Source organism: Mya arenaria, chromosome 3 (genome assembly GCF_026914265.1).
Source record: "Mya arenaria isolate MELC-2E11 chromosome 3, ASM2691426v1".
NCBI lineage: Eukaryota > Metazoa > Mollusca > Bivalvia > Myida > Myidae > Mya > Mya arenaria.
In genome coordinates, this window is record NC_069124.1 from 83,089,056 (window position 1) to 83,105,394 (window position 16,339).

The 16,339-nt window shown below is 40.7% G+C and overlaps 1 protein-coding gene across 1 annotated transcript in view; it reads right to left on the reverse strand.

Annotated features, from left to right (window-relative positions):
- LOC128227568 (uncharacterized) overlaps window positions 1–16,339 on the reverse strand; it is a 44,937-nt gene extending 28,598 nt beyond the window's left edge. The window contains 9 exon segments of the mRNA XM_052938221.1: window positions 146–284; window positions 443–635; window positions 1,646–1,766; window positions 2,088–2,235; window positions 2,615–2,729; window positions 3,062–3,101; window positions 3,321–3,508; window positions 8,341–8,406; window positions 15,854–16,339. Coding sequence (XP_052794181.1) covers window positions 146–284; window positions 443–635; window positions 1,646–1,766; window positions 2,088–2,235; window positions 2,615–2,729; window positions 3,062–3,101; window positions 3,321–3,508; window positions 8,341–8,406; window positions 15,854–15,949 — 1,106 coding nt within the window. The 5' untranslated portion in view covers window positions 15,950–16,339.

Consider the following 16,339-nt stretch of genomic DNA (forward strand, 5'->3'; position numbering starts at 1 on the left):
TTGATATACACTCACTTGACATAAAATGATAAATGGTTCTAATGGCAATCTTAGCTCGGAAATTAATATATGTTTACAATAATGTTGGGACCTTACGTTGGGAATGAGCCGTTATCTGTAAAATTATGGGTGAAAAGTGTCATACCTGTGGACGTTGTCGGTGGTGAGGTTTCTGTTCACCTGGCCGACGATCCAGCCGAACAGTCGGGAGTACAGCTCCTTGGCGAGGGCGTCCCGGCCGTCGTTCGCCTCCCGCTCGTTCTTCCAGCTCTGGATACGTTCACCTGGACACATATAAACATTTATGACATACTGCTATTAATTATCCTTGTAATCCTGTTTTAAAATGCTTATTTATTTTAAAAAATGATTTTAAAAAATGGCACCAAAATGTTCGCTAAAATAATGCCCTCTTGCAAGTTTCTGAAATATGCTTTAATACCTTTGATGCGGCTGACAGTTGATATAAGCGCCTCCGTAAGCTGCACTTCATCTTCAACACCAAGAAGCTTGGCGACGGCGTGAAGCGGATATTCGTCCACCACAGAGACGCCGTCCGTCTCCTCACACGGCACGAACACGATGTTAGCCAGGTGTAGGATGGCCGCCAGCACGAGGAAGATCAACGTGATGTGCTGCACGAGGAAACATATAGAGGGAATGTTAAACATGTGTTCGATAATAGGAGCATATAAATAGAACGTTAGGGAAATTGTCTGATTATTAGCTTACACTTTCATGAGATTCTTAAAATATTTAAAATACAATCGTACAGATTGGTGTTCTCTTTGAGGTAAATCTTTCTATCGTTTTCACCGAGAGGGGATAATACAATATTGATAGATGGAGCGCGCTGGTATGTGGGTGTACATCTATTTTGATTGATAAACACCACGAAATTGCATTTTAAAGCACACAAAGGTGCATGCCTTATAGGTTTTAAAATGTTTGATGATGATGGTTAATTTCATGTTTTAAAAACGGTTTAAATATTTAATGTTAAAACACAATTTTGAGCCAGATAAATTTTGTATAACTATGCCTGTTAATAACTAACGCAGAACGTCTAAACGACGCGGACACCTGGTCGGGTCTTATAATAAGCCTCCAACACGAAATATTTGTATGGAGGAAAAGTACATTATGCGTTTATTTCATTCATTTAATGAATCGCTCGGAAAATGCAGCCGATGTATCACTAGTTCAATACATCCATTAACAGTACGCAATGACGTCACAATCGAATTTCAGGAAAATAACTTACATAATTTAAACTTCATGTACGTGTATGTTTTGTTAATACTTAACACACAAAAAAAACATTTTCCCATAACCCACAATAGATTTCAAAACAATAACAATATTCATTCAAAATGTACATTTTTCATTTCAATGTTGCCCATTTTTAAACTGTGTTTGATATTTGAACATATATATATATCTCGTATAATAGATTTTTGCTTCATTACCACATAATATTAGTATGGCGTGCTACAAATGTTTTAGATATTGGAAGCAAAGAACGTCATATAAATAAGCTAGAAGACAATGTTATGTAAATGGTGTTGTTTTTTTTTTTATATTCGGCCAACATTTGCTTGACTTCACGTAAGACTACTCGGCCATTGAAGAATAGGGGCCTCACCTCGTCTGAGAATCCGACGTCCGTCATGATGGCTGTAAGGTTGTGGAACATGCTCCGGTAATACTGGAACTCCTCTGGATCCCGGAACACCCCCAGTCCAGGCTCCGCGTCTCTCATTATCCTGCAGAGACAAGAGAATTCAGCATCATTGGATGAATATCAGAATTCTCCAAAATTGGTATTGAAAACACTTTATATAAAAGTTACTGAACATTCTTTGAAATCAGTTCCATCGGGTAATTTAATGAGTTAAAAACACATAAAATACTCTGTAGTTTTATTTAAATCTCGTTTTAAATATTATTGGACAAATATTTTTAAAAAATGGCTCCGAAAGTGACATACTACTTTATACGTCAGAAACGAGCATGATCCCTTTAGGCTACTAGTTTACAAGAACACACAAAGAAGGGTTTGATGGCCAGAGCCGCCACGCTCTCACCTATGACACTCGGGATCCTCCAGGAAGTAGTACAGAAGGCGCTCCCGCGACATGCCGGCGAACAGCGCGTAGAACACGTGGAAATTCTTCTCTCCCCTGCTCCGATGGACAACCCGCGATTTCTCCAAGATGTAATCGTCGATCTTGGCTGGTGGACAAAAAAAGGGTTCTTGTACTGGCGTACATTTTCATTTTACTAACATCAGTATCAGACCCTCATAAATGTATTTTACTTGAAGTTTTAACAATTATATGGGCGGTGAGAAGACAACCCTTTCTCAGTAAATAATAAACTTTATAAGTCTACACGTATAATTTTACTATATCACTCAAATGCTTAGCAAGTATTAAAAAGTGATGAAAGTTCACAAAACACGTCAAGATCAAACCAATTTCATTCAAGATTACTACGGTAAATAACCATTTTATTTTTGACAAAAATATAGATAAAGGAACATCTAATAATGCCATAAAAAGTATTGGCTATATCTAAGTATATATAAGTTTGCAATGAGAGCCCTTCTTACCTCCAAGTAGGTTCCCCGTGGGTGTGTAGGAGAGCTCTATAAACTTGCCAAATCTGCTCGAGTTTCCGTTCATCACCGTAGCCGCGTTCCCGAACGCCTCCAGAAGGGGATTTACCTACGGGCAAAGGATATTGCATAGTTAAATATTACCATAAACGGATATATATATATACAGTCTGAGATCACATTTAAACATATGGGCACGCCGACAAAGGCTGAACGACCAGCAAGTCAGCTAGCATGCATTAACAGTTGGCGGTTTTAATGAATTTATTTTGTGACAAGTTCGTTAAGACAAGAAGCTCACAATGTGTCAGAAAAGTGTATTTTGACGACATACTTATGCGGCCTTGTGGAAGAATGGTGTCATACATCAAAGAATTGTTTCTAAAACGTGAAACTAATTATATGCTGCGAACATTTCAGTTTACAATGAAGTCAAATTACCTGCACAATTTTGTCCAACAGGCTCGTGTCATCGCTCGGACTGAAACCACACCAACGTGGACAATATTATTGATATAATTGGTTTGTTAAAACGAAATAGTCATCATTTGTTTCATATGTTTCTTCATTTAATTACATTTGAATGTTAAAATATAATTTTATGTAATACTGTTCGGATTTACTTTTTAAAGAAATATTAACATCAAATATTTATTTTTTCTTGCATGACTCTAATACATGCTTCCCGTGCCGACCTTACCTTATGTACATGAGGTGACGTATCATATATTTAGTGCTCTCCGTCTTTCCGGCCCCCGATTCCCCGGATACGAGAATAACCTGGTTCCTACCGGTCGCCAGCAGCTCGCGGTATGCCGCGTCCGCCACCCAGAACAGGTGAGGAGGCTGTGACGCCCGCTTATGCAGTGCCTTGTAGTCCTCATGGTGCTGAAACGACCATGGTACAGTACTGGAACAGTTTGCGATTTCAACGGATCGGACACATTAGCGGACAGAGCTTGGTTATACATTATATTATAGAAATAGTTAATTAAAAGAAACTCTTATTAATAATTAGGTTGAATGCAGAAACAATATTCAAGAAGCAAGGTAAACGGCGACTTATAATACTTTTATGTCTAACTTAGTTTCATTTGTACGTTTTTCTATATGCAAATGAAAGATTTAAATAAGCCTTTAAAATAACGTTATTGCATATCAAACATTTAAGTCTGTAAATGTTATGAACAATTGCGACTATTGAACTATTGAGGTTTTATTTTTTCATACACATTCGTTTTTCTTTATTCTTTTAGCTATTTAGGGAATAAGAATTCCGATTTAAATGCGGATGCAGACGAAGGCCGCCAGCCGTAAAGACCGGAATTCAATGACTCAGTTGGCCCACTCCTCATGCGTGGATCGCATCCGCCAAAATCCAACAAGCGAAACCATATCGTCACTATTCCATGAATCCGTGTGAGCTCCGCTCACTTCCATGAAAGTTATTGAATCGGTCAGAGAATATCCAATATTTAATAAATTAATTGAACATCATTTTAGCCGTTAATGTTTACCAGGGTATAAATATCATCGACATCTTCGTCACTTAGAGTATAATCGAACGTTTATAACTGGGCGTTCCTATGACGTGGGATAGCTGTTTCTACTATTCAACCGCAATATATTATATTGAATATGAAGAATTAAAAACCATACTGTTTTGACATACAATAGGCGTATTCCTATTCTTGTGAAACATACCTTATTGCTAATTCATGCTCGGCTCTCTTAATAAAGATATTAATATGCAACAACATCTAAATTTTGATTTGATGCTTTGATTTGTGCCTCCGTGAAAAAATTGGGGTTCGCACGGATACGCAATGCTTACATGGGTTCGCAGTGTGAATACCGGTACGCATTGTAAATACTGGTACGCATTGTGGATACGGGCACGCAATGCTTACACGGTTACGCAGTCTGGATACGGATATGCAATGCTTACATGGGTACGCAGTGTGAATAACGGTACGCACTGTAAATACTGGTACGCATTGTGGATACGGGTATGCAGAGTGTATACGTTAAACGGCGATGTCAACTAAACCATGGACTACAGGCCTTATAATAGTAAACTCAACATGATAAATAAAAACAATCCTGTATTAACAATAAAATTATGTAAAGGTCACAAACTGCACCTTTATATTCGCATCCTTACATTCGAAAGGACAACTAGCTTGATTGCATGCACGCGTGTCAAGTTTAAATGTATAATTAGTTTATAGACTTTATAATTAATATCAAACAGCCAATTAGACAAATGTACGAACACCAAGACCTGTCAAACGGACATGCCCTGCAGAAGGAATTATCTACGAGGCTACGTGCAGGTCAGGTTTCTGTTGTGTTTTTTCTTGAACAAGATCTATTGATCTAGTGACATGTTACAATTACTTATATCACATGTGATATTTCCGGAACAAGGCATATATAACTGGGTGTTTTCGCATCTGGGAAAATAGTTTTGAATGTCAATTAATCTCCATTAATCACGTTATAATTACGGAGCTATTTAATCGCAATAAAAGGTTGACAAAATGAAGGGCCACTATCAAAGCATCTTTTCAGTTTACAGAATTTTAAATAAGCAAAAATCCGTGACAGTTAATTCATGCATAGATAACGACTACATTTTTGCTAATGATCATTCTGTATAAACACTTATGTAAACTTTATTCCAGAAAAAAAATGATTTCAATTGATGGAAATATTGCTCAACTTCAAACTAAGAGATACATGCAACATATAAATCAGAAATAAGCTGAGATAACAAATAATGCGTTTTAAGGTGTTACATAACCATATATAACCATACGTGTATTTAAAAAAAATGTAGGTCTGCACCACACATGTTATTCTTGTGTCTGTGTTTTGTATGTTTTTTTAATAATTCTTTAAAAATATAGCAACCATGATGTATCCCATCAACTTGTAACATACGGACGTGAAATAATGATAAACGTACACTTTATGAGCTATTACCCTGTTTTATGTAGACAATAATTAGACTAACTAATACACTCATTATTTTTACGACACAGTGATTGCAGTTGTATTCTTTGGTCAATGGGCAGCGAGGCCGGCCGGAGGGAGCCGATGATGGACGGCCGAGCAGGGAGATGTTACATTCCGCCATTTGACAGCCCCTGTCATATATGCTACATTAACATGACAACTAGATAATAACATAACTGTTTTCTCAATATCGATCCACTTAATTCAAGCTCAGGACCGAAACATGGTGAAAACGTCGATTTAAGTAATTAGACTCGGTTTTCCGAACTTAATCATAATTTTATTTTATTAAGCTTCTATTCTCTACTAGCGAAAAATGACATAAAATGTTGTCCCAATTTTTTTTACAATCATGTGTCCAGATTTCAAATAAATGTTAGTGTCGAAATCAAAGATAAACAGCTAAATGGAAATTTTCATTTACTCTACCTTTGTAAAACCTACAATCTAAAACAGGGTCTTCACTAACGTGTTGGCACCGATTTAGATGCTGTACACGATGCCTGAGTTAACATAATGACCGAGAAAAATGAAAGCATATTTCTAGTCGTTTCCTTGATATTTTGTAAGAGTTATATTATCCTATTTATTTCAAATCCAACTTCCAAATTGAACAACTATCTTGGGCAATATTTAAATGCGCTATCTCCTAAATATAGAAAGTAATGAAAGAAACGTCAACCTGCACAAATTGACACAACCAAAATAGTTCATAATTGACATAACTGATCATGCCATGTTTCAGGAAGAACAAGTGCACAATTCTCTTACAGATATATCAACTGAAATCAGTAAAACTGCGGTTTGATTGCATACCCTCTTTAAAGGGACTCGTTCATGGTTTGTAAAAGGTACCTTTGTATTAGTAAATAAAGTGTGGCAAATCATTAACAGTCTTTAAACTAAGATACTGACGGCTGGAACCCTTCAACGAATGTTGATTAGAATATTGTCTATTAACGTCAGTTTCAACAAAAGTCTGTAGCATTATAAGTTGATCAACACTATCACGTGGTTGTAACAATGTTTTAAATAAAGGTTTAATAATCCATCAGCTTACTATTAGTCCCAGTGGGCGAGTGGATCAAGTATTGTTTTTTTCTAATTTGTGTGACTGAACCGACGTTGGCTTGCTCCCACATACAACCATTTGTTTATACTTTGATTTAAATTTGTTCTGCACCTTCGGTTTTGAAGAGTTAATATATTATAGTATATGTGTTTTCAGATACATTACCTGGATTATTGAAACTCTCATTATCATGTTTCTTATTACTAGTTTGAGGAAAAGTTTGGAATATAGATCTCTTTTAAAGTCCTAAAATATCGCCTTGTGTTTGCGTTCATAATTATGTCGATCTCACATAAAGAGCAACTTGACGTAGTTATTCTGACCAGTGAAACATTTAATTAACATATATAAACACACATGTTAGTGAATAGGCTCAAATCAGAGTATGGATTGTTTGCATGGTTAGTCGTATGTTAGACATTTATCAATTTTATGGCTAACATAGAATAGAGTCACTTATGGTACTGCTGAATTGCAATCATGACTGTGTTGCCTAAATGGTCTAGGCGAGCACGCGATGCATTAAAATGCATAGATGTCTACCATTTCTTATCGCTAGGACATAATTTCGTCCATTTCATTGATTGTTTATGAAATTATTATGATGTATCCCTGTTTTACTTAATAATGAATCATATCCAGGCTTCAACAATGTTCCGGGCCACCACACCGACATCAAACTGCTGACATGAACGTAGGTTTTCTAACCAACCCGTGGCACAAGACATTAACCAAAAACAACAACCCACGTACACTACGTTTGATTAATAAATAATGTCTAATTTGGTAGTGGTAGAATCCATGTTTACCTTGTTCAATGAAAAATAAAATGACACGCCCTTCGAACTCCATGTCATAAAAACGGAATTAAATCAATGTTGTACATGATGACTAACTGGTGAAAATGCAATAAAGAACAATGCATGGTAATTGTTAAAATTGCATGCATTTATGCCTGCTCATTGTTGAAACCAGTATGACAATGTTACTTTCTTAAAACCGCTATACACTAAATGTCGAAATTGAAAATCCCCAGAAACAACATAATCATGATAAATAGACAAAACTGATGTGTAATTTTACCAAGTGCACCCTTTAAACCGGTCCAATTAGCTCCACCAACAACGGGTTAAGAAGGAAGAATGGGCCCATACACTCTTCAAATCGGTCCATTGGGTCCTATCAACAGCGGATTCAGGCCACTGGGCCCCGCCAACAGCAGATTCAATTCACTGGACCCCGCCAACAGCGGATATAGGCCACTCGACCCCGCCCAACAGCAGATTCAGGCCGCTGGGCCAGCCAACAGTATATTCAGGCCACGAGACCCCGTCAACAACGAATTCAGGACACTGGACCCCGCAAACAACACATTCAGTCTACACGGACCCGCCAAAAACGGATGCAAGCCAGTGGGCTCAGCTAAAAACGGGTTCAGGCCACTGGGCGCCATCAAAAACGAATTCAGGTCACTGGGCCCCGCCAACAATCTCGAGGATGAGGACCACGGAATGCACCTACTTCTCATATACTAGTGTATACACATTTTCACACGTTACATACAAAGGAGTTTTAAAATTATACCGGTAATGTAATAGGGCAATGCGAAATGAAAGCTTTTACATACCTGTTCATCAAAAATTGGTACGGACTTGCAGGGGTTTACAGCCACTAGAATGTCCCCAATGTACGTCTGAAAACAAAAAAAACATAGGCACATTGTAGAAAATAAACATTTGTCAGAATGTGCACTGAGTTTGAATGCTTGTTATGGTAAATCAAATAACAAAGACAACAAATGGACGAACACAATGCAATGTTCTTATCGTCATAGTCCAAAGACTAAATTATACGAAACATTTAAATAATTTAAGTTCAATGTGCTTTGATAATTATGTACATGCGCGGTTCCCATTGCGAATATATGTATGAACATATAAAAAGTAGGTTATCTGTTTCAATTTACACTTGGATGTTAAGTTTATCAGTGATGCCATAGGCATGTCGTGTTTGACTGGAAGGTTTAACTCATGATGGTAGTGGAGCCTCTTCCACAGGTAGTGTGCTCTTGGACTGTGACATAAATTCCAACTGATTACATGTACCAGGAAACCCTGCTATACACTTACTATTTGGCAAAACTTCAAGCTATTTTGGTAATTTTGAACCAATTCCCTACTATGTTGGTTCTTCAAACTGAAATCTCCTAGCCCAATACGAACAAAGGTTTAGGTTAGGTGCGTCCTGTGTGTCGGTGTAAACGAGACGTCTAACACCGGTCCCGAGTATGTTCGACAAGTCTGCTTACACCGCCCGCGAGACACACAAGCTCGTTACTGTCATAATGGTTTCATTATTGAGTATTCAGGACATAACTATCGCCCCAACTAATGAGACTGGACATGACACTGGTCAGTGGGCACAGGCGACATGGGTAATGATTGCACGTGTTTAACGCAGCCACTGTTGTCACTAAATAATTTCCCTATTTGGTATTTGACCTTTCGGCTGTAGTTTGCAATACGTCCGCCATATAAATTGCTAGAAGACCGTTGCATTAAATTTAAAATCGTCATTGAAAGTGTGAGTTGGGTTAGACTATGTGGTAGGATTAGGGCTTAAGGCTGACAGAAGTGTTCATTAAAAATACATGTAGACATAATGTCCATGAGTATACATCTTTTTACCCTGCCAATAGATCAGTGCAATATCAATAATATGCATATAAAGTAAATATAACGCAAAGATTACGAAATGAAATAAGTATCATAAATAGAGTTACAGACAATACTAGACATAATCATCATCAAAATATGAAGTACTGTGAAATCATTAATGTTCGTGGGGCATTAATGTTCGTGGTTTTCGTGGGTTGGGTGATCCACGAATTCAAGATCCCACGAAATATAAACCCTTTATTCACTTTTTCAATTGCCTTGTTACATACATACTCTATTATATTCTTTACAGAGGTCGCAGTATACAGTGTTAAAACCTGTCTCACTGTCGAACGTGACAATATACGCACCTTTTCGGTGTTTTCACAGTTTGCAAAATTCTTAATTGGCATTCAATGGCTTCCCCTATCTGTATTTATGATCAGGGTACATCTTCTTTTATTACCTTTATTTCCAATTAAATCGACAAGTGACATGGGTATATGCACTAATTGGCATGTCGTACCACATTAGCGAGTGTCATAAACCGAGTGACGTAGAAGACGGAAATCACGGGCCAGCGCGTGGATATTATGCAGACGATATAGGACGATCGCATCTTCGATTTTTTTTTTTCAAAAATGAAAATCCACGAATTCAAGTACCCACGAAATTGTTTTTTTTTTCGGCAAACCACGAAATTTCATGCCCACGAACATTAATGATTTCACAGTATGTGACAGTCAGATTTTAGCGACCATTAACGTTTAATATATAAAAAAATAAACATAGATGGCTATTTTTTATTCACTTAATATTTTAGGAAACATAATGGCGGGTAATTGTAAAAATCGCCAAGAGAAATCTCCCAAGACATTGGCAATTTATCCACAAACCCCTTGTAGTACATACATGTTTATGAGAGATGGTCACTACCTCTGAAATGTACCAAATATATAGTGGTTGGTACAGTACCCAACACACAGAGAGTGGTACAGTACCCAACACACAGAGAGTGGTACAGTACCCAACATGCAGAGAGTGGTACAGTACCCAACATGCAGAGAGTGGTACAGTACCCAACATGCAGAGAGTGGTACAGTATCCAACATGCAGAGAGTGGTACAGTACCCAACATGCAGAGAGTGGTACAGTACCCTACATGCAGGGAGTGTTACAGTCTCCAACATACAGAGAGTGGTACAGTACCCAACATACAGTGGGTGGTACAGTCTCCAACATACAGAGAGTGGTACAGTACCCAACATACAGAGAGTGGTACAGTCTCCAACATACAGTGGGTGGTACAGTACCCAACATGCAGAGAGTGGTACAGTCTCCAACATACAGTGGGTGGTACAGTATCCAACATACAGAGAGTGGTACAGTCTCCAACATACAGAGAGTGGTACAGTATCCAACATACAGAGAGTGGTACAGTATCCAACATACAGTGAGTGGTACAGTATCCAGCATACAGTGGGTGGTACAGTATCCAACATACAGAGAGTGGTACAGTACCCAACATGCAGTGGGTGGTACAGTCTCCAACATACAGAGAGTGGTACAGTACTCAACATGCAGAGAGTGGTACAGTACCCAACATGCAGAGAGTGGTACAGTATCCAACATACAGTGAGTGGTACAGAATCCAACATACAGTGAGTGGTACAGTATCCAACATACAGTGAGTGGTACAGTATCCAACATACAGTGAGTGGTACAGTATTCAACATACAGTGGGTGGTACAGTATCCAACATACAGAGAGTGGTACAGTATCCAACATACAGAGAGTGGTACAGTATCCAACATACAGTGAGTGGTACAGTATCCAACATACAGAGAGTGGTACAGTACCCAACATACAGTGGGTGTTACAGTCTCCAACATGCAGAGAGTGGAACAGTATCCAACATGCAGAGAGTGGTACAGTACCCAACATACAGTGGGTGTTACAGTCTCCAACATGCAGAGAGTGGAACAGTATCCAACATGCAGAGAGTGGTACAGTACCCAACATGCAGAGAGCGGTACAGTATCCAACATACAGTGGGTGGTACTGTACCCAACATACAGTGGGTGGTACAGTATCCAACATACAGTGGGTGGTACAGTACCCAACATACAGTGGGTGGTACAGTATCCAACATACAGTGGGTGGTACAGTACCCAACATACAGTGGGTGGTACAGTACCCAACATACAGTGGGTGGTACAGTACCCAACATACAGTGGGTGGTACAGTATCCAACATACAGTGGGTGGTACAGTACCCAACATACAGTGGGTGGTACAGTAACCAACATACAGAGAGTGGTACAGTACCCAACATACAGTGGCTGTACAGTATCCAACATACAGTGGGTGGTACAGTACCCAACATACAGTGGGTGGTACAGTATCCAACATACAGTGGATGTACAGTATCCAACATACAGTGGGTGGTACAGTACCCAACATACAGAGAGTGGTACAGTACCCAACGTACAGTGGGTGGTACAGTACCCAACATACAGTGGGTGGTACAGTACCCAACATACAGTGGGTGGTACAGTACCCAACATACAGTGGGTGGTACAGTACCGAACATGCAGTGGGTGGTACAGTACCCAACATACAGTGGGTGGTACAGTACCCAACATACAGTGTGTGGTACAGTACCCAACATACAGTGTGTGGTACAGTACCCAACATACAGTATGTGGTACAGTACCCAACATACAGTGTGTGGTACAGTACCCAACGTACAGTGGGTGGTACAGTACCCAACATACAGTGTGTGGTACAGTACCCAACGTACAGTGGGTGGTACAGTACCCAACGTACAGTGTGTGGTACAGTACCCAACATACAGTGTGTGGTACAGTACCCAACGTACAGTGTGTGGTACAGTACCCAACATACAGTGTGTGGTACAGTACCCAACATACAGTGTGTGGTACAGTACCCAACGTACAGTGTGTGGTACAGTACCCAACATACAGTGTGTGGTACAGTACCCAACATACAGTGTGTGATACAGTACCCAACATGCAGAGAGTGGTACAGTATCCAACATACAGTGGGTGGTACAGTACCCAACATGCAGAGAGTGGTACAGTATCCAACATACAGTGGGTGGTACAGTACCAAACATGCAGAGAGTGGTACAGTATCCAACATACAGTGGGTGGTACAGTACCCAACATGCAGAGAGTGGTACAGTCTCCAACATACAGTGGGTGGTACAGTACTCAACATGCAGAGAGTGGTACAGTCTCCAACATACAGTGGGTGGTACAGTACCCAACATACAGAGAGTGGTACAGTCTCCAACATACAGTGGGTGGTACAGTATCCAACATACAGAGAGTGGTACAGTCTCCAACATACAGAGAGTGGTACAGTATCCAACATACAGAGAGTGGTACAGTATCCAACATACAGTGAGTGGTACAGTATCCAACATACAGTGGGTGGTACAGTATCCAACATACAGAGAGTGGTACAGTACCCAACATACAGTGGGTGTTACAGTCTCCAACATGCAGAGAGTGGAACAGTATCCAACATGCAGAGAGTGGTACAGAACCCAACATGCAGAGAGTGGTACAGTATCCAACATACAGTGGGTGGTACAGTACCCAACATACAGTGGGTGGTACAGTATCCAACATACAGTGGGTGGTACAGTACCCAACATACAGTGGGTGGTACAGTACCCAACATACAGTGGGTGGTACAGTACCCAACATACAGTGGGTGGTACAGTACCCAACATACAGTGGGTGGTACAGTACCCAACATACAGTGGGTGGTACAGTATCCAACATACAGTGGGTGGTACAGTACCCAACATACAGTGGGTGGTACAGTACCCAACATACAGAGAGTGGTACAGTACCCAACATACAGTGGCTGTACAGTATCCAACATACAGTGGGTGGTACAGTACCCAACATACAGTGGGTGGTACAGTATCCAACATACAGTGGATGTACAGTATCCAACATACAGTGGGTGGTACAGTATCCAACATACAGTGGGTGGGTACCCAACGTACAGTGAGTGGTACAGTACCCAACATACAGAGAGTGGTACAGTACCCAACGTACAGTGGGTGGTACAGTACCCAACATACAGTGGGTGGTACAGTACCCAACATACAGTGGGTGGTACAGTACCCAACATACAGTGGGTGGTACAGTACCGAACATGCAGTGGGTGGTACAGTACCCAAAATACAGTGGGTGGTACAGTACCCAACATACAGTGTGTGGTACAGTACCCAACATACAGTGGGTGGTACAGTACCCAACATACAGTGGGTGGTACAGTACCCAACATACAGTGTGTGGTACAGTACCCAACATACAGTGGGTGGTACAGTACCCAACATACAGTGTGTGGTACAGTACCCAACGTACAGTGGGTGGTACAGTACCCAACATACAGTGTGTGGTACAGTACCCAACATACAGTGTGTGGTACAGTACCCAATATACAGTGTGTGGTACAATACCCAACGTACAGTGTGTGGTACAGTACCCAACATACAGTGTGTGGTACAGTACCCAACATACAGTGTGTGGTACAGTACCCAACGTACAGTGTGTGGTACAGTACCCAACATACAGTGTGTGGTACAGTACCCAACGTACAGTGGGTGGTACAGTACTCAACATACAGTGGGTGGTACAGTACCCAACATGCAGTGTGTGGTACAGTACCCAACGTACAGTGTGTGGTACAGTACCCAACATACAGTGTGTGGTACAGTACCCAACATACAGTGTGTGGTACAGTACCCAACGTACAGTGTGTGGTACAGTACCCAACATACAGTGGGTGGTACAGTACCCAACGTACAGTGGGTGGTACAGTACCCAACATACAGTGGGTGGTACAGTACCCAACATGCAGTGGGTGGTACAGTCTCCAACATACAGTGGGTGGTACAGTACCCAACATGCAGAGAGTGGTACAGTATCCAACATACAGTGGGTGGTACAGTACCCAACATGCAGAGAGTGGTACAGTCTCCAACATACAGTGGGTGGTACAGTACCCAACATGCAGAGAGTGGTACAGTCTCCAACATACAGTGGGTGGTACAGTACTCAACATGCAGAGAGTGGTACAGTCTCCAACATACAGTGGGTGGTACAGTACCCAACATGCAGAGAGTGGTACAGTCTCCAACATACAGTGGGTGGTACAGTACCCAACATACAGAGAATGGTACAGTACCCAACGTACAGTGGGTGGTACAGTATCCAACATACAGTGGGTGGTACAGTACCCAACGTACAGTGGGTGGTACAGTACCCAACATACAGTGGGTGGTACAGTACCCAACGTACAGTGTGTGGTACAGTACCCAACATACAGTGGGTGGTACAGTACCCAACGTACAGTGTGTGGTACAGTACCCAACATACAGTGTGTGGTACAGTACCCAACGTACAGTGGGTGGTACAGTACCCAACATACAGTGTGTGGTACAGTACCCAACATACAGTGGGTGGTACAGTACCCAACATACAGTGGGTGGTACAGTACCCAACATACAGTGGGTGGTACAGTACCCAACATACAGTGGGTGGTACAGTACCCAACATACAGTGGGTGGTACAGTACCCAACATACAGTGTGTGGTACAGTACCCAACGTACCCAACATGCAGAGAGTGGTACAGTACCCAACGTACAGTGTGTGGTACAGTAACCAACATACAGAGAGTGGTACAGTACCCAACATACAGTGTGTGGTACAGTACCCAACATACAGTGTGTGGTACAGTACCCGACATACAGTGGGTGGTACAGTACCCAACATGCAGAGAGTGGTACAGTACCCAACGTACAGTGGGTGGTACAGTATCCAACATACAGTGGGTGGTACAGTATCCAACATACAGTGGGTGGTACAGTACCCAACATACAATGGGTGGTACAGTATCCAACATACAGTGTGTGGTACAGTACCCAACATACAGTGTGTGGTACAGTACCCAACATACAGAGAGTGGTACAGTACCCAACATACAGAGAGTGGTACAGTACCCAACATACAGTGAGTGGTACAGTACCCAACATACAGTGGGTGGTACAGTACCTAACATACAATGTAGAGCAGAGAGTGGTACAGTACCCAAAATGCAGTGGGTGGTACAGTGACCAACATACAGTGGGTGGTACAGTACCCAACATACAGTGGGTGGTACAGTACCCAACATACAGTGAGTGGTACAGTATCCAACATACAGTGGTTGGTACAGTACCCAACATACAGTGGTTGGTACAGTACCCAACATACATTGAGTGGTACAGTACCCAACATACAGAAGATTTACAGTACCCAACATACAGTGAGTGGTACAGTACCCAACATACAATGAGTGGTACAGGATCCAACATACAGTGAGTGATACACGCTGAAAATGCCATCGAAACAGTCTTATATCAAATCGTATCATATATTACTATGTAATAAAACTTACACAGAAGTGATCGTGCTGAAACCTGGCCCGGAGCGCGTGGACGATGGTTCCCTCGTCCAGAACCTCAAGATTACTGAGGTCGTCATCCTGTCGCATGGCAACGTTCACCCTCGCAATGCGAACGGTCTAGGTCTCGCTCCTGGGGATATAATAACCTCTAGATTGGTTTTGATACCAATATGGACAATTTTTTGCTTCAAACACACAGCTAACTAAGCGGTAAACAATCCTGATTACAAAAGCCACACGTCAATTTTTTTATCGAAATCACGCAATCACAAAACGTAACTGTGAATTATTATAGAAATCCAATCCTTCTTGTATGTAACATCGTATTTCTTAAGCTTCTGATATCCTTCTATTTATCCTGTCTTTTTATTTCATATATTAAATAAAGTTTTATTTCATCTCTAAAGTTTTACTCATGTCACTGTATTTATGTTGCATATTTCATCATTATCTAACGTAACGTTAGAACAAAACAGT